The sequence below is a fragment of the Bombina bombina genome, chromosome 7 (genome assembly GCF_027579735.1).
Source record: "Bombina bombina isolate aBomBom1 chromosome 7, aBomBom1.pri, whole genome shotgun sequence".
In the NCBI taxonomy this organism is placed as follows: domain Eukaryota; kingdom Metazoa; phylum Chordata; class Amphibia; order Anura; family Bombinatoridae; genus Bombina; species Bombina bombina.
Window position 1 is genome coordinate 166495069 of NC_069505.1, and position 18468 is coordinate 166513536.

Here is an 18468-nt window from a genome sequence, read left to right on the forward strand (position 1 = left end):
AAGCGTGGAGGGGATTTAATCCCTATCTGTGTTAAAGCTGGTTAAATGGGTGCGTAAAATCAAGAAAATAGAGAGATACACTCACTGAGACAGAACAATAGCTAGAAAAACTTCTGTGCTTGTCCACAAGGCCAGTGCCACTCAGTGTGCAGTCTCTTTTTGCACACTATGCCTTTTCACAGAGAAAAAATATCCTGTAGCATATCAGTCTGATCCTGCCCAATGACAGTCCAGCACCGAAATAACAGGCAATTCTTCTCTGAACAAGACAAACAACAAACCCCAGACGTATGTTTCGGCCTCTCTTGGGTCTCATCAGTGAGGTACAGTTGCATATCTCTAGGGCATGTGTGCAAGGAGTCCACGTCTAGTTTCCCCTTTTACTCTTAGGGAGACCTAAGAGCAATTTACATAAAATCAAGAAAATAGAGTACCATACTACAAGTGACTACTCACCCATTTAACCAGCTTTAACACAGATAGGGATTAAATCCCCTTCACGCTTCAAACATACCTCACAGGTTTGAGGTCAAAAAAAGGTGAGCAAACTTCTTTCTCTTTTTTGCCACAAAATACACCAGTGCCGTCATACTGCACCATAATTTGTTTCTTTGTTTTTGTTCTCTCCCTTCTATGAGCGCTGACTTTTGAAACCTCATTCTTCATATATATATATATATATATATATATATATATTATATGATCAAAAGGAGATGTAGTAGTAGGTGACGTTTTAAAACAATATCTTTATTCGACAACTTCAGTAAAACGACATCCATGGGTCACACAATATGGCAATGTGCAGCACAATCCGCTTTATTCACTCAGGTCTTTAATCGGTATTTTAGACCTTTTGCTGTACCTGGGATTTAGTGACTTTCAACCTAATGTTGTATTGCCCACTTGCCTTAGCTGTTTTGGGAACATCATGTTTAGGGATCAGGGAACACTTTTGTTTTTGCTTATATAATTATATATAGGTATACAGATATATATATGAATATCTATTTATAAATACTTTGAACATTTTCCCCAATGTGAAGAACATTGGAATGTGAAATATTTACAGTACAAACACAGTTAAACACTTTATTAAAAATGAATATTGCATATGTGTTTATATGTCTGTAAATACATATATACACATTTAAATGCATATACATACAGTATGTACACACATATAAATATATATATATATATATATATATATATATATATATATATATATATATATATACACACACACATAGCACTGCAGAATCCGTTGGCGCTCTACAAATACCTAATAATAATAAAAAATAATAATAACATACATGTACATATTAAGACACGTATATGGATGTATCTCTATGTTAAAGCTATTTACAGCCTTTTTTCTCTAACACCTAAGACCTCATATCTTTGAGCCCTTATAACTTTTTATTGCAATTTTTTAAAAATAATTTTTATTAGATATTGTTATTATGAGTGTAACTGTACTTTTAAATGTATTTTTAATGTTTTTTGTACAACTTTTTATTGTGTACAAAACAGTGTGTAACAGTTAACCAGACCCTCGTTAATTTCAATTGGGCTCAAGCGAATTTATTTACTTTTAACTTATAATACGCACAATATTTGCACAGACAGCCTAGATAAACCCAACTGTACGCAACTGTAATCTGAGCCTAAGTCCTCTAGTTATCAAGCCGTCAACCTCAAATACGCTGGAATTCCGCAGCGTATTAGTGGCGAGGCTGATTTGCCTTAGTTATCAAGCCCTGCTGCCCGGCAAAAGTAGAATTTTGTGACGTAAGCTTCGATCCGCCGGACTCAGTCCGACACAGATCGATTCTTACGTCACTCCAGATGTTCCGCACACAAGTTCGGCACAATCTGACTACTTTTGCTAGTTATCAAAAAACTAGCAGGTACGCTCGGCACTTTCCCGGCCCAGTGTACCTGGTTTTCAATCCACCGCCCTGGAGGCAGCGAATCCCATAGGAATCAATGGGAGTCTGACTATAGCGAAAGTTCATGTTCGCTGCTGCCCGACATCCCATTGATTCCTATGGGAGCTGTCTGCACCTAACACCCTAACATGTACCCCGAGTCTAAACACCCCTAATCTGTCCCCCCTACAATGCCGCAACTAAATAAATGTAGTACCCCCTAAACCGCCGCTCCCGGAGCCCACCGCCACTCTAATAAATTTATTAACCCCTAAACCGCCGCTCCCGGACCCCGCCGCCACTATAATATATATGTTAACCCCTAAACCGCCGCTCCCGGACCCCGCCGCCACCTACATAATACCTATTAACCCCTATCCTGCCCCCCCTATACCGCCGCCACCTATAAATTTATTAACCCCTATCCTGCCGATCCCGTACACCGCCGCAACTAAATAAATTGTTTAACCCCTAAACCGCCGCTCCCGGACCCCGCCGCCACCTATATTAAACTTATTAACCCCTAATCTGCCCCCCCCCACACCGTCGCCACCTATAATAAATTTATTAACCCCTATCCTGCCCCCCTATACCGCCGCATCCTATTGCCGCTCCTAGACCCCGCCGCAACTCTTATAAATGTATTAACCCCTAAACCGCCGCTCCCGGACCCCGCCGCCACCTACATAATACCTATTAACCCCTATCCTGCCCCCCCTATACCGCCGCCACCTATAATAAATTTATTAACCCCTATCCTGCCGATCCCGTACCCCGCCGCAACTAAATAAATAGTTTAACCCCTAAACCGCCTCTCCCGGACCCCGCCGCCACCTATATTAAACTTATTAACCCCTAATCTGCCCCCCCCCTACACCGTCGCCACCTATAATAAATTTATTAACCCCTATCCTGCCCCCCCTATACCGCCGCATCCTATAATAAAATTATTAACCCCTAAACCTAAGTCTAACCCTAACCCTAACACCCCCCTAACTTAAATATGAATTAAATACATCTAAATATTATAACTCTTATTAACTAAATTAATCCTATTTAAAAATAAATACTTACCTTTAAAATAAACCCAAATATAGCTACAATATAAATAATAATTATATTGTAGCTATTTTAGGATTTATTTTTATTTTACAGGCACATTTCAATTTATTTTAACTAGGTACAATAGCTATTAAATAGTTAATAACTATTTAATAGCTACCTAGTTAAAATAAAGACAAATTTACCTGTAAAATAAAAACTAACCTAAGTTACAATTACACCTAACACTACACTACAGGGAGTGCAGAATTATTAGGCAAATGAGTATTTTGACCACATCATCCTCTTTATGCATGTTGTCTTAATCCACGCTGTATAGGCTCGAAAGCCTACTTCCAATTAAGCATATTAGGTGATGTGCATCTCTGTAATGAGAAGGGGTGTGGTCTAATGACATCAACACCCTATATCAGGTGTGCATAATTATTAGGCAACTTCCTTTCCTTTGGCAAAATGGGTCAAAAGAAGGACTTGACAGGCTCAGAAAAGTCAAAAATAGTGAGATATCTTGCAGAGGGATGCAGCACTTAAAATTGCAAAGCTTCTGAAGCGTGATCATCGAACAATCAAGCGTTTCATTCAAAATAGTCAACAGGGTCGCAAGAAGCGTGTGGAAAAACCAAGGCGCAAAATAACTGCCCATGAACTGAGAAAAGTCAAGCGTGCAGCTGCCAAGATGCCACTTGCCACCAGTTTGGCCATATTTCAGAGCTGCAACATCACTGGAGTGCCCAAAAGCACAAGGTGTGCAATACTCAGAGACATGGCCAAGGTAAGAAAGGCTGAAAGACGACCACCACTGAACAAGACACACAAGCTGAAACGTCAAGACTGGGCCAAGAAATATCTCAAGACTGATTTTTCTAAGTTTTTATGGACTGATGAAATTAGAGTGAGTCTTGATGGGCCAGATGGATGGGCCCGTGGCTGGATTGGTAAAGGGCAGAGAGCTCCAGTCCGACTCAGACGCCAGCAAGGTGGAGGTGGAGTACTGGTTTGGGCTGGTATCATCAAAGATGAGCTTGTGGGGCCTTTTCGGGTTGAGGATGGAGTCAAGCTCAACTCCCAGTCCTACTGCCAGTTTCTGGAAGACACCTTCTTCAAGCAGTGGTACAGGAAGAAGTCTGCATCCTTCAAGAAAAACATGATTTTCATGCAGGACAATGCTCCATCACACGCGTCCAAGTACTCCACAGCGTGGCTGGCAAGAAAAGGTATAAAAGAAGAAAATCTAATGACATGGCCTCCTTGTTCACCTGATCTGAACCCCATTGAGAACCTGTGGTCCATCATCAAATGTGAGATTTACAAGGAGGGAAAACAGTACACCTCTCTGAACAGTGTCTGGGAGGCTGTGGTTGCTGCTGCACACAATGTTGATGGTGAACAGATCAAAACACTGACAGAATCCATGGATGGCAGGCTTTTGAGTGTCCTTGGAAAGAAAGGTGGCTATATTGGTCACTGATTTGTTTTTGTTTTGTTTTTGAATGTCAGAAATGTATATTTGTGAATGTTGAGATGTTATATTGGTTTCACTGGTAAAAATAAATAATTGAAATGGGTATATATTTGTTTTTTGTTAAGTTGCCTAATAATTATGCACAGTAATAGTCACCTGCACACACAGATATCCCCCTAAAATAGCTATAACTAAAAACAAACTAAAAACTACTTCCAAAACTATTCAGCTTTGATATTAATGAGTTTTTTTGGGTTCATTGAGAACATGGTTGTTGTTCAATAATAAAATTAATCCTCAAAAATACAACTTGCCTAATAATTCTGCACTCCCTGTATACTTAAATAAATTATTCCTATTTAAAACTAAATACTTACCTGTAAAATAAACCCTAAGATAGCTACAATGTAATTAATAATTACATTGTAGCTATTTTAGGATTTATACAGGTAGCCCTCAGTTTACGCCGGGGTTAGGTTCCAGAAGGAATGGTTGTAAATCAAAACTGTTGTAAATTAAAACCCAGTTTATAATGTAAGTCAAAGGGAAGTGAGGGAGTTAGGTTCCAGGTCCCTCTCAAAATTGTCATAAGTAACACCTAATACATTATTTTTAAAGCTTTGAAATGAAGACTTTAAATGCTAAACAGCATTATAAACCTAATAAAATAATCACACAACACAGAATATATAATTAAACTAAGTTAAATGAACAAAAACATTTGCTAAATAGTATTATAAACCTAATAAAATAATCACACAACACAGACTTTACTTGCATTTTTCCGCAAACAGTTCTTTCTATGCATTCCAATCTGGACTGATTTATAGACAGGAAGATCTTGTTCCTTTGAAATCTGCTCGATAGCTCAGGTCTGGTTAAACTGATTAATTTCAGCTTGCTTGGCTTTGCTGCAACACAAGCGGACAGCTCCACCTACTGGCTATATTAATCAATGCACTGCTTCTTAATGCTTTTCAATAGCAATCACATGACTGGAGAAAAAGGTTGTTATTCTGAAACGGTGTAAATTGAACCGTTGTAAACCGAGGGCCACCTGTATTTATTTTACAGGTAACTTTGTATATATTTTAGCTAGTTAGAATAGTTATTAAATAGTTATTAACTATTTCATAACTACCTAGCTAAAAGAAATACAAAATTACCTGTAAAATAAATCCTAACCTAAGTTACAATTAAACCTAACACTACACTATCATTAAATTAATTAAATAAATTACCTACAAATAACTACAACTAAATACAATTAAATAAACTAACTAAAGTACAAAAAATAAAAAATAAGTTACAAAAAATAAAAAAATTAAGTTACAAACATTTAAAAAATATTACAACAATTTTAAGCTACTTACACCTAATCTAAACCCCCTAATAAAAAAACAAAGCCCACCAAAATAAAAAAATGCCCTACCCTATTCTACATTAAAAAGTTACCAGCTCTATTACCTTACCAGCCCTTAAAAGGGCCTTTTGCAGGGCATGCCCCAAAGAAAACAGCTCTTTTGCCTGTAAAATAAAAATACAACCCCCCCCAACATTAAAACCCACCACCCACATACCCCTAATCTAACCCAAACCTCCCCCCCTTAAATAAACCTAACACTACCCCCTGAAGATCATCCTACCTTTAGCCGTCTTCAGCCAGCCGACCACCGATGGTACAGAAGAAGACATCCGGAGCGGCAGAAGTCATCATCCAAGGGGCGCTGAAGAAGTCTTCCATCCGATTGAAGTCATCATCCAAGGGGCGCTGAAGAAGTCTTCCATTCGATTGAAGTCAACATCCAGGCGGCGTCTTCAATCTTCATCCATCCGGAGCGGAGCCATCTTCAGACGAGCCGACGCGGAGCCATCTTCTTCCACCGACGACTGAACGACGAATGACGGTTCCTTTAAGTGACGTCATCCAAGATGGCATCCCTCGAATTCCGATTGGCTGATTCTATCAGCCAATCGGAATTAAGGTAGGAAAAATCTGATTGGCTGATTAAATCAGCAATCAGATTGAAGTTCAATCCTATTGGCTGATCCAATCAGCCAATCAGATTGAGCTCGCATTCTATTGGCTGTTCCGATCAGCCAATAGAATGCAAGCTCAATCTGATTGGCTGATTTAATCAGCCAATCAGATTTTTCCTACCTTAATTCCGATTGGCTGATAGAATCCTATTAGCCAATCGGAATTCGAGGGACGCCATCTTGGATGACGTCACTTAAAGGAACCGTCATTCGTCGTTCAGTCGTCGGTGGAAGAAGATGGCTCCGCGTCGGCTCGTCTGAAGATAGCTCCGCTCCGGATGGATGAAGATTGAAGACGCCGCCTGGATGTTGACTTCAATCGGATGGAAGACTTCTTCAGCGCCCCTTGGATGATGACTTCAATCGGATGGAAGACTTCTTCAGTGCCCCTTGGATGATGACTTCTGCCGCACCGGATGTCTTTTTCTGTTCCATCGGTGGTCGGCTGGCTGAAGACGGCTAAAGGTAGGATGATCTTTAGGGGGGTAGTGTTAGGTTTATTTAAGGGGGGTTTGGGTTAGATTAGGGGTATGTGGGTGGTGGGTTTTAATGTTGAGGGGGGGTTGTATTTTTATTTTACAGGCAAAAGAGCTATTTTCTTTGGGGAATACCCCGCAAAATGCCCTTTTAAGGGCTGGTAAAGGTAATAGAACTGGTAACTTTTTAATGTAGAATAGGGTAAGGCATTTTTTTATTTTGGGGGGCTTTGCTATTTTATTAGGGGGCTTAGATTAGGTGTAAGTAGCTTAAAATTGTTGTAATATTTTTTAAATGTTTGTAACAATTTTTTTATTTTTTGTAACTTATTTTTTTTATTTTTTGTACTTTAGTTAGTTTATTTAATTGTATTTAATTGTAGTTATTTGTAGGTAATTTATTTAATTAATTTAATGATAGTGTAGTGTTAGGTTTAATTGTAACTTAGGTTAGGATTTATTTTACAGGTAATTTTGTATTTCTTTTAGCTAGGTAGTTATGAAATAGTTAATAACTATTTAATAACTATTCTAACTAGCTAAAATAAATACAAAGTTACCTGTAAAATAAATATAAATCCTAAAATAGCTACAATGTAATTATTAATTACATTGTAGCTATCTTAGGGTTTATTTTACAGGTAAGTATTTAGTTTTAAATAGGAATAATTTATTTAATGATAGTGTAGTGTTAGGTGTAATTGTAACTTAGGTTAGTTTTTATTTTACAGGTAAATTTGTCTTTATTTTAACTAGGTAGCTATTAAATAGTTATTAACTATTTAATAGCTATTGTACCTAGTTAAAATAAATTGAAATTTGAATGTAAAATAAAAATAAATCCTAAAATAGCTACAATATAATTATTATTTATATTGTAGCTATATTAGGGTTTATTTTAAAGGTAAGTATTTATTTTTAAATAGGATTAATTTAGTTAATAAGAGTTATAATATTTAGATGTATTTAATTCATATTTAAGTTAGGGGGGTGTTAGGGTTAGACTTAGGTTTAGGGGTTAATAATTTTATTATAGGATTCGGCGGTATAGGGGGGCAGGATAGGGGTTAATAAATTTAATATAGGTGGCGACAGTGTGGGGGGGCAGATTAGGGGTTAATAAGTTTAATATAGGTGGCGGCGGGGTCCGGGAGAGGCGGTTTAGGGGTTAAACTATTTATTTAGTTGCGGCGGGGTACGGGATCGCAGGATAGGGGTTAATAAATTTATTATAGGTGGCGGCGGTATAGGGGGGGCAGGATAGGGGTTAATAGGTATTATGTAGGTGGCGGCGGGGTCCGGGAGCGGCGGTTTAGGGGTTAATACATTTATAAGAGTTGCGGCGGGGTCTAGGAGCGGCAGTTTAGGGGTTAATAACTTTATTTAGTTGCGGGGGGCTCCGTTATAGGGGGTAGAACAGTGTAGTTTAGTGTGGGTGCTTAGTGACAGCTTGTCAATAAAGCTGTAAAAAAGCCGAAGAGCAGCGAGATTGGATGAGTGATAACTATCACAGTCCGCTGCTCATCGCTCCGTACTTGGTGCGCGGCTTTTTGACAGATTTATTGATAACTTTGGCGAGATTTTTCAGGTCCGCGGCGGCGATGATAGGCGAGCTTAGGCGGGCGTATTGGGGCCGGCGAAGGCAGGTAAGTAGACACGTTGATAACTAGAGGCCTAAGTGTGCTACAATGGGCCTCTGAGTCAGATGGTAATTACTGTTAATTCTGTTTATCTGCTGATACTGTATAATTTTAGAGTTGATCCGTTATATATGTATAAAGTACATATTCCCTGGACTTCTCAGCAATATGGATTGTTTATTGTTTTAATTTTTTTGGAATTTTTATACCATTTTTAATGAGCACTATTGAGTTATGTTTTACTAATTTGCCTCACTCATATGTACCTGTTTCATATTTGTTGCAAGTGTGTGACAATCATATTTTTTTTTTTATTATTATTATGTTGTTAAGTTACATCCGGCAGCCCCCATACGAATGCTTTCATTTCTGGAATGGTTATCATGGAATGGTGTCTGGTACCTTTACTACGTTGCTTAATTATTAAATTGTGGTTCCTTAATTACATTCCTTTATATTATAAAACATATAACTTTGTCCCAGTTTTATATAAGAGCATTATGGCAGCACTAGATATATGTAATTTGATTTTTCCCATTTCACCTAGTAATATTATTGTGATAGCCATTGTCTGCTGTGTACTTGATTTTAATTGTTTAAACTAATTATCACTAATGTTTGAAAGGTTTGCCATTTAAAAAATTAATTAGCTTTAAAATATTCAGTGCAAAAAAAACCAAACATATAAAATATTAATAAATTGTATTGTATACCTTTCTAAAAACTGCTGCAATTCAATCTGGTCAACTTTCACTGAATTATCTTCTTTAGAGCTACCCCTTTTTCCTGTATTTTCAATTCCTTTTTTAGCAGACGGGTTAACATTGCTACAAAAAAAGAAGAAAAAAAACAGAAATAATAAGGATATAATATAATAGTAAGATATGTATGCATCACAGCCTTCAATTTCAGGCTTCACTTTCCTTGCAAGATCATTTCTTTCAGATATCATATTTGCCAGCCTGCGTGGATGTTAATCACTGTTCAGTGATGTATGAAGTTTATTTAATTAATGTAAATATGCTTCAAGTTCCTTGTTAGTCTCACTTTTTCAGTTTGTGAATACTACAAATGTGCAGATTGCTGCTGAGAATGAAATCTGCATCAACAAATGGAACAAATGGATCATGAATGATTGTATCATCTATACGCTAAATTAATATTAAAGTTATATGCACTATCACCATAAGTTGCAGGCAAAAAATAAATAAATATATATATATATATATATACATACACATATAGGTAAACAAATGGCTTGCACTCACTGGGCTTTTAAAATACGTTCCTTTATTATGACGTTTCGGGGACCGTATCCCCTTCCTCAGACCATATATATACACAGGTATACCTAGTTCATGCAGTGGGTTAGGGACCGGACCCCCCTGTAAAATTTTAGCTTTCTTTTCACTTGCCAGTGTGTTTAAAAACTTTAAAACATGTTTGAACTAATATATATTAGGTGTGCAATAGCGCTAAGTTTAGTTTAACTCTAGCACAGTACAGTACAGTTTTCAATTAGTATTTAATAAAAACTGTACATCACTTGTAAAATAGTAGTAACATTTTTCAGACTATGACATTGAGAGACGGAGGGCACTGCAACGCTGTAAACATCAAAATGTAGCATAACAAAATGGTGCCAGTCGCCTCTCTCGCCATCTCAAGTTGAGTACAGTACTGTTTCAAATTCCTTGGAGGTTGAACTTCAGTTCCATATTAGCACTGTATTAGTGAAGCTCTGTAAAGCGAGGTATACCTATATATATATCTGTATATATATCTAAAACCACAAAGTTTGGGAGTGCAGCCAATGAGACCAAAGTTACTTATAACAGGGCATATTGGCCCACTTGCAAATAAACAATACATTTTTAAATGCTGCAAAAAATTGCCTCCAAAAACACCTATGCTTACACATTAAAATTGGGATCTTAGTAACACAATATGACCATATTCTGCTTAGCCAGTCATCAACTTATAAGGTTTCCCAATGTTGACTGGTCCTAACACTACAATAATTTGCCTTTATGGGTGTGTGTGTGTGTGTATATATATATATATATGACACGTGTGTGTGTGTGTATATATATATATATATATATATATATGACACGTGTGTGTGTGTATATATATATATATGACACGTGTGTGTGTATATATATATATATATATATATATATATATATATGACACGTGTGTGTGTGTGTATATATATATGTATGACATGTGTGTGTGTGTGTGTGTATATATATATATGACACGTGTGTGTGTGTGTGTGTATATATATATATATATATATATATACACACACACACACACACACACACACGTGTCATATATATATACACACACACACACACACACGTCATATATATATATATATACACACACACACATGTCATATATATACATACACACGTGTCATATATATATATATATACACACACACACACACGTGTCATATATATATATACACACAAACACGTGTCATATATATATATATATATACACACACACGTGTCATATATATATATATATATACACACACACACACGTGTCATATATATATATACACACACACACACGTGTCATATATATATATATATACACACACGTGTCATATATATATATATATACACACACGTGTCATATATATATATATATATATACACACACACACACACGTGTCATATATATATATATATACACACACACACACGTGTCATATATATATATATATATATACACACACACACGTGTCATATATATATATATATACACACACACACACGTGTCATATATATATATACACACACACACACACACGTGTCATATATATATATATATATATATACACACATACACACACGTGTCATATATATATATATTGCAAAGGGATAGAACTCCAGACCTCAGCACTGTAATAATCCAGGGTACTGCAAACGTATTAACAGCTGCTTCACTTTGTATGTCTGAGGAAGGGTTTTGTAATTTGAAAACGTTCACATTAAAAGTGGCGATTTGAAAATGAATCCCCACTGGAGTGCGCTTCTTTGTCTACAGTATATATATATATGATATATGCACACACATAGTATATCTCCTAGTAATTATGCACTACATAGCAAATTAACTACATATGTAATACATGATTACAATAATTCAAAACTGTAAATTTTGCAGTCCAAAATCATACCCTTACAAATATCTATTATGTCTTTTTAAATGAGTTCCTGCACTGATCAAGTAGTCACGGTGTAGCATATGGAAAGGGCAGATTGCTGAAGTAAGTAGGATTCACTACATACTCTTTTGGGGCAGTACTAAAATCAAATTACACGAAAAACATGCTAAATATATAATTAAAGGGACAGTAAACCTTAAAAAAAATGTTATATAATTCTGCACATAGTGCAGACTTATATAACATTACATTAGCCAAACGTTTTAAATCATAATATTGCCTTTTTATTTTTAAAAAATATCGCCGTTTTACAGACCCGCTCTCTGGGCTCTGCTGAGCGGGTCTGTTGTTTTTACTGAGCGCATCGGGCCAGCTGTATAGTCACAACCCGGCCCGACCGCGCCATTAGACACAATGCAGCTCGCTCCTGCTCTGTCTGACAGCGGGAGCGAGCTGCATTGTGTCTAATGGCGCGGTCGGGCCGGGCTGTGACTATACAGCTGGCCCGATGCGCTCAGTAAAAACAACAGACCCGCTCAGCAGAGCCCAGAGAGCGGGTCTGTAAAACGGCGATATTTTTTAAAAATAAAAAGGCAATATTATGATTTAAAACAATTGGTTAATGTAATGTTATATAATTCTGCACTATGTGCAGAATTATATAAAAAAAAAATTAAGGTTTACTGACCCTTTAAAGTATAATACAAGTTTAAATACTAGTCTTATTAAAACATTTTATGGTGAAATATCAGTATATACTGTAGAATTAACAGTTATCTATCACCCAGGAGACAGCTCCCCATACTTAATGCATTGACTTACTGCTTTTTGCGCATGTTTGACAAGTTTGGGCCCACAATTTTGTATGTGTTGCATTGATCTGAGTCTCCATTTCTTAATACCTTCAGTCTCAAAGGTACGTGAGTGTCTGGGTGATCCTGACATGGTTTCTCCAACGGGGGACTGTTTGGAATCAATGACCCTTCGATCGGCCAGTTAAAGTCCTGCCATAACCAATTACAAAATAAAACATAAATTAAATCTTAGATTATATATCAAATCTGAAAAAGAATGTTTGCTTAAAGGGTGCACTCATGTTTAAAAAAAAATATAAAGACATTAAGATGCTGCATTGAGCAGTACATATTTAGGGTTAGAATTATCAATGTGCGGTCGGATATCGATAAATGCCAACAGCATATGTTGTTGGAATTTTTTAGCAGGGGGTGTCAATCAACCTGATCGTATCTGAGTTAAGGAGCAGCGATCTTAAGACCGCTGCTTCTTAACTCATGTTTCTGGCGAGCCTGAAGGCTCGAGCGGAAACAGATGTATTAAGATGCATATGGGGCATGATAAATCGGCCCCTAAAAGTAATCAGATCATTATTTAAATAAATATTTTAGACTTCTATGTTAACTATTTATTTACCTGCCCTTCCCAGGCAGGGCCGCCATCAGGGGGTGACTCCTGTTATGGGCCCAATGGGCCAGGGGGGCCCCATGAGGCAAGAACTTAAAAAAAAAAAAAAAGTTTTTTTTTGTTTTTTTTTTAAATTTTGGCAGCCACCAGTGGATACTACAGCAGAGTGCTAATTGAGCATGGGAAATGTTATTACAAGGAGTAAAGTATTAGCATTTGAGAGGATTTCTGAGTGTGCACTAAACCACTATGCACAGTGTGAGACAGACTTGGCACTTTGTTTGTTTGTACAGTGTGTGCCTGAGTCAGACGGCAGATCACTTTCATTTGCAGAGGAGGTAGGACTTACTTAGAAAATGTTTTTTATTTCTTTGTGCAATTTTGGATTGTAACTTCAGTGTGGTAGTAGTTGTATGGTGGGCCAGGGGGCCATAAAAACACATTTTTTTTTTAGCAGCAGTGTATTTATGATTATTTGACAATGCTGTAGAAATTCTATATTTAAAACCATGCAGAAATGTTTCCTCCTCAATACACAAATGGTAGGTGCCCTTTTGGCAGATATACATTTATATATATATATATATATATATATATATATATATATATATATATATATATATATTTCGTGGGGAAGGTAGTAGCACTCCTGCTTCCTTTGGGCTTTAAACAGCCTTCCTTGCCCTGGGTGCACTTCAAACAAGTGTATAGTCAGTGGAAAAGAAGTCACTCACAGGGTCTTGTTCAGAATAAATAAGTGAATATTAAATAAATATTCACTTATTTATTCTAAACAAGACCCTGTGAGTGACTTCTTTTCCACTGACTATATATATATATATATATATATATATATATATATATATATATATATATAAAATATATATATTTATTTATTACATTCCAGTTTACTGCCCCTTTATGCAAGGATTTTCCAGATGCAAGGAGGCATTTTATCTAAGATTTTTACATCTGCATAAAATGTTAAACTCTCAGACTAAGATTGCTCAGTGTTTGAAATGAGACAGATTAACTTAAAACTGTTCAGTTTACACTACAGCTGACTTAATTTTTAAATACATACCAACAAGCCTAAATCATGCATTTAACCAGATATAATGGTATGAGTACCACAGCTTATGGTTCCACCAAGACCATATAGAGTACAGCATTTTCAAAATCCATAAGTACAGCTGACAGATGGGAACATGTGTACAATATATTTGAAGTGGTGCTCTTGGTTGGGGAAATGGGGAAAAAACAAACAAACATATGTCAACCTTTTAAAAGTACTTTTCTTCATCTAGCCATCTACCCAGATCATTAATGTACAATTTTGAATTCACAGAATTAGTTTTGTTTGCACATTTACAAATATGATTCTTTAAAAAGTGATCTCTTCATTTCTGCAATTTTTTATATCATGCATGTCACACACTGTTGATTTAGGGGATGCAAGGTGCATAGATGTTTCCTCATGTGAGTGCTTCTGTGGGTGTCTGTGTTTATGTCTTTGTGCTTTGGTTTGTGTCTCTATGAGTGTGTATGTATTTTTTTTCTGTGGGTCTCTCTGTGAGGGTGGGTGTGTATATCTTTGTGCATTTTCTGTGGATGTCTGTGAGGGTGTGTGCATATGTCTTTGAGCTTTTTCTATGGGTGTCTCTGTGAGGGTGTGTGTATGTTTGTCTTTGTGTATTTTCTCTGGATGCCTCTGTGAGGGTGGGTTTGTGTATGTATGTATGTATGTATGTCTGTGTTTTCTGTGGATGTCTCTGTGAGGGTGTTTGCTTTCTATGGGTGTCTCTGTGAGGGTGTGTGTGTGTCTTTGTGTGTTTTCTGTGGATGTCTCAGTGAGGGTGTGTATGTATGTCTTTCTGTGTTTTATGTGGTTGTCTCTCTGAGTGTGTATGTCTTTGTGTGTTTTCTGTGGGTGTCTCTGTGTGTGTCTGTATGTCTTTGTGTGTTTTCTGGGGCTGTCTCTGTCAGTGTTTCCTTGGGTGTATGTGCAAGTTTGAGTTTGTGTGTGTGTCCATTGTCTGTTCCTTTTTAGGACATTTTGGCCTTACTACTGATTGTTCACATCTTTCTACAGACTTTGAGACTGAGACCTTTCTGGAAGTCACCAATCCACAATTTAACCTTTAAATTATTGTTTAGGCAGTTCAGGGCCCTTCCTTTCAGCCACTGCATGCTGTTGTCATCATTTAGTTGTCATCTTCCTGTACAAAAAGATAATCAGAACTCCATATTTTGTTTTCTAAATCTTCTTTTTTTTTTTTTTTTTTTTTTTACAAAACTGTAGTTTACCTCATTACTTGTCAGGTCAATGTAAACAAGTGCTGAGTTTCTGTTTGGGTGTCTGTGTCTGAGTGTGTTTATTTGCGTGTCTGCTGAGTGTCTATATGTGAATCCTTATGTGTGAGTGTGTGTGTGTGTGTTTCAGTGTATGAGTGTATATGTGTTTGTATGTTACTACCTTTACAACATTTCCAAGTTTAAATATACACTTAAGAATAAAGTGCATATACGTTTTAGTCACTTGGTCAAAAATTGCACATGTCAAAGGAAGGGGGGGGGCTGATCAATGGTTAAGTCAGGGGCCTCAAAATTTCTAGTGGCGGCCCTGTTCCCAGGAAATTTGTGACATATAATATTTAGGTCCTCCTTTTTTTTAACATAGGAACGGTTATTTATGTATTTAATTATTTTTTTTTTGGGGGGGCTAACAAGGCTGGTTGACAAACCATATATTGAAGGTGTTTACTGGTATTAACAATCCTTATCTGTTTTATCACCCCTGCGTGACACTGAGGCTGCATGTCTGCTGTTGTTTCTTATATGATGTGACTGGAGGGCTAAGCAGCCAGGAACCCGGACACAGCAGTGGGCAAGTAGAAAAGGGTGAGTTAGTCAAAGTGACACCTTTGAGGTATGTGGATACTGCATTAAAGTACATTAGCAGCAGCTTTAAGGATGCCCTAGAACCGCAATAGTAAACGTAGACTACAATATGTCACAATGGTAAATATATCCCTCCTTCAAGTTTGCTGGTACCTCCAATCTAATACAAACTCACCCAGAGTATTGTAATGTATTCTTTAACATATCTGTGTATTTCTGTGTATTACGTTGCGGTAGCATTACCCAGTATTACCTCATTTATTTCTCCATTGGGAAGCACTGGCCACATGTAGGTAAGTTTGTTCCACAGTGGGTTTTTCACTTTTGACAGTTTCCATTGACCAGGTTTAGAGGTCCCTTCATGCCTTATGGCCCATCTGGCAAAGGGGGAAATCAATATTATTTGAATGCTCAATATCACCCTCTAGAAAACCTGCTGCAAACCAAATATGATTTGACCATCTGAATGTAGACTAGTATGGAAGAGGAAAAGCATCACACTGGGTTTTCAGTATTGTAACAGAAGCAGGACATTATAACAGTCTACACCTTTATACCTTGTCCTAATTATGATATGCTGGAAATATCTCACTTTAAAAATATTGACTTTGGAATGTCACACGTCACTTATCTGACTTGTAAACTTTAGTTAGGTTAGGGCAAGAGTTAATTCCAACTCTAACCTGATACTAAGGTTAAGGTGAGAGTTAATCCTAACTATAACCACTTAACCCTTCTCTTAAGCCCTAAAGCTAATTAAGCTTAAAGCGACCCTACTACCTGCAACATCTGACAATTGCTTAAATCACTGGGGGCAATGTTACAAATGCTTTGTCATGACTCACTCTATGGCAGCAGTGATATGTTACACTATCTGTTTGAGATAAGAAACTGCACATTATAACAGGAAGTCTGCATATTTAAGCATTGTCTTTATTAATCTTACATGTGACTTGCTGGAAATACCTTGTAGTGATTTGCTTAAAATGGTTGACGTTGAAATGTCATGTGTGTTATCTCAGCACCTTACAAATGTCAGGGGTGGTTTGGTGCACTTGATTAATATGGCATGCTATTTTGTTTTGTTGGCACATCACATACAGTGCTGTTCCTGGGCTAATAACACCCTGCCTTCTGCTAATACTATAAAGCTAGCAAAATATTTTATTATGACATTAAGGGACAGTGAACACTTATGTTATAAGCATATTATTAAGGTTATTTCCCGCCCCCTCTACTCAGGGGAGCCACCATGTTAAACTCTATCTTTTACTACATTCCAGTGCTGACCTGTTTGCGCATGTGCAGCAACTCTCTTTCACATACCTGCAGTGTAACTTAGGATCCAAAATGGCAGCACCCATGATTATAGGGAGTTACATGAAACGTATTTAGTGTTTAGTGTTGCTTTATAGTCGATTTGTAAACACACAATCCAGTTCCCCCCTGCTTAATGCCATTATAGCAGCAACCGTATAGTGCAATGTCCTATTGACCTTACATCTCCTTTCCTAAAGAATGTATAAGTTGGACCTACTGAGCTCATTAATCTTATATAAAACTCAAAATGAAACTTTTTATGATTCAGACAGAGGATATAATTTTAAGACACTTAAATTCACATCTTTTTTCAAATTTCTTAGCATAATTTTTTGAAAAGTTTAAGTAGATACCCTCAGAGGTATCAATATACTACTGGGAGCTAGCTAGTGATTGGTGGCTACATACACGTGTCTTTTGTCATTGGATCACCAGATATGTTCTATGTGGCAAATGTTTGTGCTGCTATCTAGTGCTCTTGCAAATGTATAACATTGTTTAAATCATTCATGCCAACCAGCTGCTTTATAGTGCCCCAGACACAATGCTACCTGCTTTTCTACAAACAATACCTAGAGAACTAAATAAATTTGATAACAGAATTAATTTGGAATGTTTTTTTAAATGTTACTCTCTGTCCAAATCATGAATGAAATTTTTTGTTTTCATGACCCTTTTAACAGTGATATTTTTTTTGGCACGTGACCAGTGATAAAGTCCTCATTTTTAAACATAAGATTCGTATCAATGGTTCTCCATTTCTCCCCGTTTTTACTTTTATTTTTTTTGGCAACTGCAATATAATATATCACATAATATACTGTGAGGAATATTTTATTCATTTGTGGGGGGGTTTCACATGTGCATATTTGCTATAGTTTTACAAGCCCTGTCCTATTAGATATAACTTCTTTTTTAGATAGCAGCCGTGGAATTACTTTTGATGTATATAAATATTGGGATAAGCAAAAAAGTATAGCGGAGCACCAGTGCAATAGAATAAAATAAAAGAAACCTTTATTAATCA

General features: G+C 36.8%; 1 protein-coding gene across 1 annotated transcript in view; it reads right to left on the reverse strand.

Moving 5' to 3' along the window:
* DCDC1 (doublecortin domain containing 1) overlaps positions 1 to 16410 on the reverse strand; it is a 229007-nt gene extending 212597 nt beyond the window's left edge. The window contains exons 1-2 of the mRNA XM_053689318.1: positions 16375 to 16410; positions 12621 to 12802 (exon numbers count right to left, since the gene is read on the reverse strand). Of these exons, the coding sequence (XP_053545293.1) occupies positions 12621 to 12802; positions 16375 to 16410 (218 nt within the window). The remainder of the gene's footprint in view (positions 1 to 12620; positions 12803 to 16374) is intronic.
* Positions 16411 to 18468: the final 2058 nt, after the last annotated feature.